The sequence below is a fragment of the Alligator mississippiensis genome, chromosome 1, assembly GCF_030867095.1.
Source record: "Alligator mississippiensis isolate rAllMis1 chromosome 1, rAllMis1, whole genome shotgun sequence".
NCBI lineage: Eukaryota > Metazoa > Chordata > Crocodylia > Alligatoridae > Alligator > Alligator mississippiensis.
In genome coordinates, this window is record NC_081824.1 from 206906732 (window position 1) to 206918789 (window position 12058).

Consider the following 12058-nt stretch of genomic DNA (forward strand, 5'->3'; position numbering starts at 1 on the left):
GTGGGCATGTCTACATGTGTACATTTACTGTGCAGTAACTAAAATTACTGCACAGTATGGGCAGTAATGCCCATACTGCTCAGTAAATATGGTGATTTACACTGACTTGAACATAAATTTGATAGCTGCATCTTGCAGGTATCAAATTTATACTCAATTAGTCACTGCACTGTAACACAAGTGTAGACACCTTACTGCTCAGTAAAGCTTTGTGTATGGACTGACTTGGGACTAACTGTAGTCCCAAGTCAGTCCACTCACAGTGTTAATGCGCTTTAACACCTACATGTGTAGATGCCGGCCTATTCCCACTTACTGTGCAGTAACTTACTGCACAATAAATTTAGGCCATTGTAAATGCGCATGTAGACACACCCAGTCTAAGTTTTTCTTTTCCAGGTTAAAATACCATATATACCTGAATCCAAGATGACTTTGAATTTAAGATGAGCGCCCCTCCTCCCCCATTATATTCTATACATGGTAAATTATCCAACATCTGGTTCCCTCTTGTTTAATGTAAGTATGTATTGCCATGACACAACCTGCGAATTTAAGACTGTTGTTAATTGCACTAAATAATGAATAATGTAAAGAAAAATGGGGGCCACGATACTGACTGTTGTATTCTCCTCTTTAAATTGAAAGTGTTGGGTTTTTTTAAATTAATTTAGAGTTGCCTCTGAATTTCCAGAGAATACCAGGGACTTCTGCTGTAGCATGTAGGTAGATGTATGCTGCATGGTATTCCATTTAACAGGTTTGTTTTGGAGAGAGTTATGGGATCAGCATTCAGAGCCAATTGCTCTGTTACTAAAGTCGTCCAGCATAGTGCTTATAAGACATTGATATATATAGTCATGTTTTGAGATGTAATTATTTATATCCAAAAAGGAAGTAACACACCTGCTGTTGTAGTATTTGTTGTGGAAAGCAAGAGTGTTTTTATTATCTATCTGGAAACATAAAGTAAAATATGTAGATATAGTAAATTTCAGCTCTCCTGAGGCTAACTAAATACCTAAAAATAGATCTGTAAGCACACACAGTTCTTAACATCAGACACAGAAGCAGCAGCATAACTCTCCATCCCTCTGAGGCTCAGTCCTTAAAAATTAATGATTAGGGCCCTCCTGATCATAGTTTAATTAATCGTGAAAATATATACTTTACTCAGCTGCTGGCCTATTTTTTTTTTCAAACTATTTAGGTTGATGTGCCAAAGATGAATAATTTTTAGACATTAGTATTTATATTTTCTGAATTCATGTTAACCAACTACTTCCCTGTCATTGCAGTAGCAAGGCATTGGGAGAGCCCTCATCATTCCTACCTTTATCTGTGGCATGTTTTAAGGTGTTCTTGGTGTTTTGGGTATTGTTCTTTGGAGTGAAACGTGCGGGCTTGAAGCTGTGATTCTTTGAGTTAGTGCTTGCCTGTGAATGGGGGGACTGGTCTTGATGGCCCAGGAGCCCCCTTTCAGTTCTGTGTTTCTATGTAATAGCATAACCAGTCAGGGTAAGCAGGGCACCAGCCCTGGGTGCTGACTGAGAGGGAGTGCCAGTGTGGTCCCCTGCTCCATCAGGGGTCTTTACAAGGGTAGGTACAGCTCTGTGCTGTCTGGTCATTAGGAGCTAGGCAGGCATAGCCCCATGCCCAATAGTGTATCTGTACTCTCAGACCCAATAGCATATCAATAGTGAAATGTCCCTCCCCCAAGAGGCTTTACTATGAGGGGCACAGCCCTGCCCTCAGGTTGTGGGGAGGGGATGAGTAGTGCATTAGGAGTGCCATCCCCCTGGAAGCCCATGCTACTGCCTGTTCCTCAGCTGCACCTGCTGCCTGAGGAAAGCCCTGTTAGGTAAGACTCCATCCCCCAGCTCTCCAGTGGTCAGTATAATTCCTGCCCATGCCCCAGGAGCCAAAAGAGCTTGCTACGCCTCTGTTCTTAGCCACAGTCATGGAAAGATGAAAGAGATCCATGGGAGACTGGCCAGTCACATAAACAAAATGTCTAAACGACTATTATGTTTATTTTTTCCTGACAATACTCTCATTAAAATTTTAATATAGGCAAAATTGGACCCTATTGATCATCTTTACCTGTCCTAGTTGAACATGCTCTTTAAAGGTAAAAGTAATTAACACTGGGAACAATTTGAAAGCTTTTTCTCTAGAGAGTCTTGCTATGGTCATTCCAATTTGTTAAAGGAATTGCATTTCCTTAAAACAGAGAGAGATGTAATTCAATCGATATTTATTGTCCTCTTTCACTACTTCATAATATTTTTCAGACTTGGAAACCAAAGTGTGGTTTTAAATTATATTTTCTTCCAGCCTTGCAATACATCCAGATAAAACTCTGGTAGCTACAGGACAGGTTGGGAAGGACCCATACATTTGCATCTGGGATTCCTACAGCATACAGACTGTTTCTGTTCTCAAGGATGCACATACACATGGAGTCGCCTGCTTGGCTTTTGATTCAGATGGCCAGGTTAGTATTTGTTCATTTACTATATTTCTTATGTTTAAATGTCATTCTCTGACAGTACAGACAGGTTAAACATTGAAGTATTTTCTATAGATGTAATTAGCATATATAATTATAGCTTTTCATTGGGAGTTATGCTGCAGGTTAAAATATTAATATAAGTATCATATATAAAATACTAGAAATATGTATTTTTTCAATGTAGCATCCAAACTAGGTAGCTGGGTTGGGCAGCTGACAGATGCCAAAAGCAAAAATAGCCCTTCATGGAAATATAGTTTTGTCCCTTGAACAGCTTTAACCTCTGTTTTGGCCAGTGCCCATTTGCATCTGCTGTTCAGGAATCTTATCCAGCAAGGGTTCCCAAACTGTGGTATGCAAGACATCTCAGGGGGGAGTGTACGTGGGAGAAATTGTGCAATGGCAGATTTAATCTTCATTATAATAATAACTGGCATTTAAGGGGATAAAATATAAAACGTATGCTATGTGGACTATGTGGCAGCTGGCAAATCTGAAAGGGGGTATGCAATAAGGAAAAGTTTGGGAACCTCTGTTCTACAGAATGCTGCTGTGAGCTGTCCTACCCCTCCCTGGGTAGCAGAACTCCCTTACTCGCTGCTAAGGGATTTGCAGCACCTGTGAAGCCCAGGATGTTTAATTTAGTGAAGAGTTAAAAGTATACAAATTTGGAACTTAGAGTAGGAATCCTGCCAAAAAAAAATCAACCACTCACAAAAATCTTTAACAGTCCCAGTGTTCAGACTAATAGCTGCTATAAAATTAATGGGGGAACTTGAATTGGGAATTAGTAGCTGATTCAGTCTTGCAAGCTGTTGTACATAGAAGTCAATGAGCCCCAAAGAAGTGATGAGATCAGAGAACAGCTGCAGATTCAAGCTCATATTTTTGTATATTAAAAGTATTCCAGATTATTTCAAATATTTGAATTTTAAGTAAATCCCTTACACAGGGATTTCTCTGATGATGGCTGCAAGCGCAGAGGGGAAAACTTGGGTCCCCTCATTCTTCATTTTCAGTTGCATGGGGGAAAATCCTTTGCAAAGGTGTGCCTGCAATTGTGGAGGGGAGGACCTGAGTTATTCCTGCTTGTAGACATGCTCACTTTGGGACACAGCAGCCAGGGAGGTCTGTAGACTTCCCTGGAGCACAATCAGCTGTGTCATGACAGATCGTGGCACAGCTGATTGTGCTCCACACAAGATGACTGTCTTCAGGGTTTGGTAAAACCACAAACCTCAAAAATACCATATAGATATCTCCATGTTTTTCTCAGAAAAGGGGAGAACATGAAAGAGGAAAGCAAGAGTGGGAATTGATAAAAGTTCCCTGCAAAAGGTTTATATTACTTTTTTTTTTCTTCTGGCCCCTACATACAAATCTTCGTGCAGTTTTTTTTCTAGGAAAGGGAGAATGTTCAAGGACAAGAACAAAAATTGGCCTTTCCTTAAGATTAAGAAAATACTTCGCTTTTTTACTGAAATTTGTTTTTTGTTTCTTCCTTTTGTTTTTATTTCTTTTCCTAGGTCCACAATTTTCTTCTTGTAGACCTGTTGATGAAACACAGATGCTATAAGTTAAATACAAATTCTTAGTGTGTGTGTGTGTGTGTTTGTGTGTGTGTATATATACACTTGAGATATAGATATATATATCTATATATATAGATATATATATATACATCTCAAGTACCTGCCTCCTAGAATAATGACAAATCCTTCCACAAGAGGAGAATAATCCAACTGGTCTTTGATTTGATAGATTAACCTTTCTAGATATAATAACCTTTTTCATACCTGGGGGTCTTAAAAAGTGTCTGACCAGCCTTTAGTATAGTGTCAATTAACAAGGCTCTAAAATTGTCTGTTTTTCTTTCATTCAAATAAATATGTCGGGCACATACACATATGCATTGTAACATCAATTGGTAAATTCAAAAATTCATTTTTTCTGTAACTCCTACATATTTATTTGAAGAGTCTCAACATTTTCATTAGTTTAAATTGTGCATTGTCTAAAAATATTATTTAAGTGTTTAAAGATGATATGATGGGTCTTATCTTTAATTTTAAATATCCTTACTCTTGTCAGTCTGTGCCACAATTGTATGCAAGTAGCTAGAGTGTTCCTACTCTATTGCTAAGAAAATGCCATATTTACCCAAATCTAAGACGACTTTGAATTAGATGACCCCCCCACAATAATTAGATTTTATACATGGAAAATTGTTTGTTATAGCTTCCTATGTATAGAATCAACTTATTGGAGGGCTGTTTTAAATTCATCACCTACACCTGCCACGGCAGGGAAAGCAGTGGTGGGGGGAAAAGGCAGAAAGGCAACTTCCCTCTCCCCTACCACCCAGTGCCCTCTCTTTCCCCTCCCCCCTCCACAGCTGTTTATCTTATGCAGCAACTTCATCTCCAGGTCTGGCAGGGAAAGAGAGCACATGGGGTGGGAGCCAGAGCTGCAGCAGCTACCCTGCCACTGTGCAGTCTTCTCATGCTCCCTGCAGCCTGTACCACATGATCTCCCTGCTTTTCCTCCCACCACACCATGTGGATACCCCCAAATTGGGGCCAGAGTTGAGGCTAGAGTCAGAGTTGGAGCTGGAGCCTCAGCAGCTGCCTGCCCCAACTGTACTCAACAAAGTTTCTGTTTCCCCATGTTGAATAGGTAAAAAAAACCTCATTTGGAATCAAGTAAATACAGCATATGGTCCAAACTCCTTTCAGGGATTGACTTTACTGTAGTTTCAGTTACCAGCACTAACGTAATCCTCAGCCAGTACTAACCAGCACGAACATAACCTTCAGCCACAATCCTCATCCCCAGTTTCCCTGCTCTTACGTTCTTAAATTTTGCTGCAGAACCTCTTTATCCCAGAGGTTATTTTTACTTTAGTAGGGGTTGAAGGCATCCATCTGTTACAAAGTCTATCATCATCCAATATTCTTATTGTCTCCATATGCAGACACTCATACAAGAAAAATGATGGTATACTCAGATTCAGTTATATGTAGGTTCATTGCTCTGCACAAACTAGGAAGAATATAGATGTATTTGGCAGCCAGCGGAGGAATGTTTACCAGAATACATTTCATGGTTTGTTGCAGGCTATTGCTGTGGGCACATACTATTCCCTAGGTAGAATTCAACACGGTATTTTGATATTAAGAGATGACAAATGTGTCGCATCCCAAGCAGCCAAAGGTAATAGAGATGCGTTTATGTGCTGCTGAATAAAGGAACTATGACTATAGAGGAGCTTAGGTGTAGGAATTTATTTTTCATTTTCTGGGATATGTAGCTGGCCAGAACACAGAACAGCAGGGTTTCAGACACATGCAGAGTCTTCCAAAAAGCAGGTGAGAAATAAAGCATTACTTTATATTAGTGTAGGTGCATCTATACAAGATGTTTACTGCTCAGTAGACTAATTAGCCATGCAGTAAACATATCGGCATCTACACATGTGCCCCTATTGGGTTAGATTTACTATGCAGCTTGATAGTGCTAGTAAATACTACCTTGTAAATACAAGTACTATCCTGCTGCAGAGTAAAAAACTCCACAGCAGCACATTGTGACTGTAGATGCTGTCCCAGCTGCCTAGGGCACACGGATGCTTTAGTGTGGGGTCTGCCTGCCAGCTAGCCCAGCAGTAAAGCACCTTCATGCCCCAGCTAGTCCATCCACAGCATCCTGAACCCAGAGGAGCAACCATAGGCTGGCAGGCTTGACCCCCTGGACCTCTTTCCAGGCTGGGCTGCTTTGCCTAGGCTCAACATGCTGCACTCCTGGGCACATGTTCAAATGGCAATAAACTCTGGAGTTTATTGCTCTAGAATTTATTGTTCCCAGGCACACATTCAAACGGTACACCTGGGAGCAATAAACTCCGGAGCAATAAACTCCAAAGTTTATTGCTTCACATTAATTGCATATGTAGATACACCCTGTGAAACTGTATTAACTTTTTGTTATTCTCTTATACAATACGTATCACGCCAGAGTTTATTTCTCCCAGGTGCTACGTTTACCCATGCGCCCAGGACCGCAGCAGATTGAACTGGGTAGGAACAGCCCTGGCTGGCAGGGTGTCCAGGGGGTCAGCCTGCCAACTCAGGGTTGCTACAACCCAGCTCAGTGGGCTTTGGAGGGGCTGGCTGGGGCATGAGGGTGCTCCAGTGTGGAGTTAGCCGGCAGACAGCTGCTAACTGAAGCACCCTTCTGCCCCAGCCATCTAGGTTAGCATCTACACATGTGCTGCTGGAGAATAAAAAACTCCGCAGCAAGATAGTACTTGTATATACAAATACTCCCTACTGTGGAGTTTATTAGTTTACTCCAGCCTAATAGTCCTGCACATGTAGACTCTGAAGCTTTTACTGCAGAGCTAATTAGTCTACTCCATGGTAAACATCTCATGTAGACACACCCACATGGCCTTATCTTCCTGCAGGTTCCCAATATTTGAGGACTGAATTCTGTCCATTCTGAAGGGGAGAAAATTACATCCATTGACAGAGCTATCCATGACTTGGGTGAGGTGACTTTCAAGTGAACCTTCAAGAAACCTTTTACTCTAGAGTCCTTAGTACAGGATGAAGTGCAAGGGAAAGGAGAATTATTAACACATTTAAAACTCTTGCAAATGATTTAGATCAAAGATTAGTTTTCTAAATGTCAGTGTATTTGTTATTTTAAAGTTTAATATCTCTGGACTGTACGTATTTTTTAATGAGTGAGCTCACTAAAAATAGGAAATCTCCACTTTTGCAAAGGAGGTGAAATTTCTGGGTTGGAGTTTCTGCTGGAATAAATTAGTGTAGTTCCATTGATAGCAACAAAGTTAGGCTGATTTATGAATCTGTCTCCCATTTCTAATACCAATGAGGTTACAATATATTTCTGGAGGGAATTTGGTAGGGAAAGGATAAAACTTTTTAGAGACAGCTGTGATAGAACATGGTTAGGCGTGGCAGGATTCAATTTATTTTTTTTTAAATTCTGACTGCAACATTGGAATTTTCAGGATTGTGCAAAATGGGGGGGGGAGTGGGGAGGGAGTTCTATTTTTATGAATTCAGTGCATACGCATGCACACATGCATGGCAGCCACTGCAGGAGCTGGGGACATGCTGGTAAGGCTGTGCTGGGAGGGGGAGTTGGAGGTGCAGGGCTGATAGCATCTGGAAGTCCAGTGCTATCAGCTGCTCACTCAGCCCAAGTCCCAGCCAGGACAGAGGCCAAACTCTTGGAGAGCCCAGCCCAGCCTCCGCTGGAGTTTGGCCCCTACCCCAACCATGCAGGGGCCATATTCCCAAGGAGTCCGGCCCAGCCCAGCCCCTGCTTGATAAGGGCAGGGGCCAAACTCCCATGGACCCCAGCTCAACCACACCAGGCCCCCATGTGATTGGGGCAGGGGCCAAATTCCCGCAGAGCCCAGTGTGGCCTCCGTAGGAGTTTGCTCACTGCCCCAGCTGGGATCTGGGTAGAGTGAGTGACTGACGGCACTGGGCTCCCTGCTACTACTAGCCCTGCCCCTCCAACTCCACCTCCCAGCACAGCCTTACAAGCATGGCCCCCAGCACCTGTAGTGGCCATTGCGTGGGTGCATTCATGTGTATGTGTATGTGTGCGCGCCAGATTTCTTTACCTCCATCCTGGATTTTTAGTTAGTTAGTTAGTTATTTTACATTTCCTTTATTTAAATTTCAGTAGTTACCGACAGAAATATTTTTCCATTAGTTTGTTAGTGTGAGGTGAAATCAATGTTTATCAATGTCTATTGATTTTAAAAAATCAAATCTTGCCAAGCCTAAATATGGTAGTGTTTTATTAATACTTCTATGAAAATGGTGCATGCCTCACTTTCCCCAGCTAGATTGAATGCTGTTATTCATCAGTAAAGAATGGGTTAATTTGGCCTGGACTAGACCTGGAAGTAGATGTGATTTTTCTGCACATAGCTAGCCTAACTAGTAGAGAATTAGCCATCAAATATTCAGTGGAACACTTTTCATGCTGAGGCAGGCTGAATTCAGGTCCCATCTGCTATCTCTGGTGCTCAAGTCACCCATCAAAGGATGCTCCTTTGGGGGAGGAGTTTGAAAAGAGACACAGAAGTACAAAGGGGAAGATGGGATGCAGAGGCTCAGGACAATCAGCATGGCTGTCTGACTGAGTGATACTCTGCTTAAGGTTCAGTCTGGACATCCTGTCAAAAGGAATTTGCCTGTTATACTGGAGTTATCCAATAAATGCTGCCCTGTTTAAGCAAGTCTGCCTGCTTTGCTGTATGTGATTTCTGGATGAATTTCCCTAAAGGACAAATGTATTTTTGGGGTGAAAGAAATGTTGCTTCAAGGGGGTCCTGAATATTGTTATTAATAGGAATGTGTCTTTAACCGTTTACAGTCCAACTGTGACTGGTAATGATGATCTTGGACTTGCCATGCTACCCTTCCTACCCAAACAGAAAAAAAATGTAACTACATTTACATGGTGCTAGGAGCAGGCAAATGGGCTCTGTCACTCAGCACCACTAATTTGTCCATCCCTGGCAAAAACTATGCCAAGGACTTGGCTATGCTGCTTCTGTTCAGGATGGAAGGAAATAGTGTGTAAGCAATCAGTGCAGAACATTTGAGGGCTCTGGTACCAGACATGGTAAGTTTTGGAGTTCAGACATGGCTGCGGGGAACTGCATGTCTTGTAAAATGGAAGCAGTTTTGCATCTAGGTTCTGCTCTGTCAATGCTTCCCCACCCCAACAAAAATTCTGCATATCTTGCAATGTTTGCTACACTTGAAAGGCTTACACCTATCTATTTGCTGGCTTAGAGTCCACTGAGCTGCAACATTGGCCAGGCATCCTCCTCCAGGTATATCATGTTCTATAGAAAAGAATGTTTCTCAGAAGTCTCATAACAATGTAACCACCAATTCAAGAACCAGGTCTACTATTGGATTTTATCCTTGCCCTGATTTATGGGGTTCCCATTGTGCCTATGGCTTCCTCTTTCTCTTCTCTGCTTTTCAAAGAAAAACAGCAATACCATTGCCCAGGAGAGTTTCAGAACTGCAGCTTTTCATGGCGGAGCTTCCTCCCATTGTATTCTCGAAGAAGAAGTTCTCTTTGAGGCTATGTGCAAGGTCACTTCAAACTTTCACTTTAACCAGACAGTTCATCTACTAATTGTCATTAAGGTCCACTCTGACAAAGATGAGGCAAGGTGTCATTTGTAGGACATTCATTCTTAAACAGACAGAATAAGACAATTGAGACCCTCATTTAGATTATTTCCTAGGAAAAAAGAATGAAAGGACAGACTATCTGTACAACAAATATATAGCTGGATTTAATCTAGCTAACAAACCATTCCCCATGCAAGTAATTATCCATTCTCCCACAGAAAAGCCACTTAAGCAACTTTCTTGAACAGTGTTCTTATGACAGGCATTTGCAAAGGTGCTGCGTGGTCTTTATAATGTACTTTTGCAAGATGTTTTGCTGTACGTTAGGTTTCCAGATTCAATACAGGCTTTAGCAAACCAGTCCTATGGTTTCTGTTTAGATAGACTGTGAAGTGCCATCATCTGCAATGAGAACTGCCTGTGAGGCACCTACAGTAGAACACATATGTGCACAGTCACTCAAAGGAGAAACAAATGTTTTTTTAACACTATAGTAGCTGTTCTTCAAGATTTGCTCTACACATGTATATACCAACCCACCCTCCTCTTTCTTCAGTTCTTTGGAGTAGCCATCATTAAAATTCTGATGTGAAGGAACTGAGAAGGAGCGAAGACTGCCATGATGTTTTATGCCCTATTTGCTTCTTTTTACCCTTCGTTTCTGCACAAAGGGTTGTTTTGTTTTGGAGGGTAAGAAGGACATCTACTTTTATTAAGCTTTAAAATTAATTAGTTACAAATTCCTCAAAAATTAAGTAATAAATCATATTATATAAAATAATATTTTGAAAGTATACCCACAGAAACAATCACTGTAGACATAATTGGGTGCGTGTTCGGGGGTTGTGGAGGCAGGAGTTTTATCGCCTCTTCCCTTTCACTCACAGGTCAGTAAGATCAAAATGCCAGTTGCTGTGCACTTAAAAGTAACTGCCTCAATCTTCTGATGAATAGGATCTGTATCTAGGATATCTAAGAGTCGAGTTATTAATTTGAAACTCCTAGAAAAGTCTGTGTCCTAATGGTAGACAGATATTTAACATAGATGTCTCTAGCAATTTATTTTTATTGTAGGTCCTTTTGCACAGAAATGTTGCATATATGATATGAACTGAACTGATGAACTGATTTGGAACTGATCTTTGATTAACTATATTATTGCTCTTTTTTCTCAGCGTTTAGCTTCAGTGGGACTGGATGCCAAAAATACAGTCTGTATTTGGGATTGGAAGAAAGGAAAACTGCTGGCAACAGCTACAGGCCATTCAGATAGGGTAACTGTATAAAGGGATTATCTGAATATTGTCTTAAGCATTTCCAAACTATTTTGATAAACTTTAAAAAAATATATTTTTATTTTTCCATGAGTCTAATACATAGAGAATTTTGTCATTTTAATTAGATTTGAAAATATGGAATATGCATGTTTTCTTACATTGCCGCAGTGCAAAGCACACATTAGTGAATGAGGCACATGATGGATGTTTGGGTAGTCAGTCAAGCACACTGAAGAAGTACTCTGTACTTCACTGATTAGACTGATTTTCAACTCTTTATATAGGATGTGAAATGCTGTCTCCACAGGTAGGGTTAATGTTAACGCATGACACAAAGATGTTTATCCTGAAAAAGCAAAGCATGTTTGTCTTTTGCTTTCATCTGAGAAAGTTATTAGCAGCAAAGTGATAATTAGGGAAACATTTTCTTCTTGGATCCACTGACATCAAGCAATTCTGGGCAGCAGGCAAAATATGGGAACGGAAGTTCTCTGAGTGAATCTGAGGGGAGAATATTGCCCAAGTTTATGAAATGTTTACACAAATATAGCAAAATTAAGACAAGAAAATGAAGAAACCCTAACCTAGCACTCAACAAGCAAATATCTACTTATATACATTAAGATAAATTACAGATACACTTTGGTTGCTATCTTTTCATTTTGCATTTTACAAGATTTAAATTTATGTACTAGCTGTATAATAGGTTGATACACTATGCATAAATAATAGCAGTAGATTAAAACTGCATGATGCACTGTGTGTCTACATAGCCTATATGTGCCACGCTTGTGAGCTGGGTAGAATCAATGTTTCACTGCACTATGTTTATAATATACTGGGATTGAATTTGTATTCATTTTTTAAAACTGCCCTTTCAGGGCCTAAACTAACACCCTCTCCCCCCCCCTCTCCCCCCCCCCCCCCAAGTCAGTGCCATATGATTAGGCTTGGCAGGATTCAATTTTTATTTGTTTTTCTGACCACAAAAATCAATCCTTATTTTTAAACGTTTATATCTTTTTTTTTTAATTGGAATTTTCAGGAATGTGCAAAATTAGGGG

At 40.7% G+C, this 12058-nt stretch overlaps 1 protein-coding gene across 2 annotated transcripts in view; it reads left to right on the forward strand.

The window, feature by feature from the left end:
- The window catches only part of EML6 (EMAP like 6), a 325901-nt gene that overhangs the window by 124537 nt on the left and 189306 nt on the right, over positions 1-12058 (forward strand). For both annotated transcript variants that reach the window (XM_019500824.2, XM_059719398.1), the window contains exons 2-3: positions 2338-2497; positions 10893-10991. In XM_019500824.2, coding sequence (XP_019356369.1) covers positions 2338-2497; positions 10893-10991 — 259 coding nt within the window. The remainder of the gene's footprint in view (positions 1-2337; positions 2498-10892; positions 10992-12058) is intronic.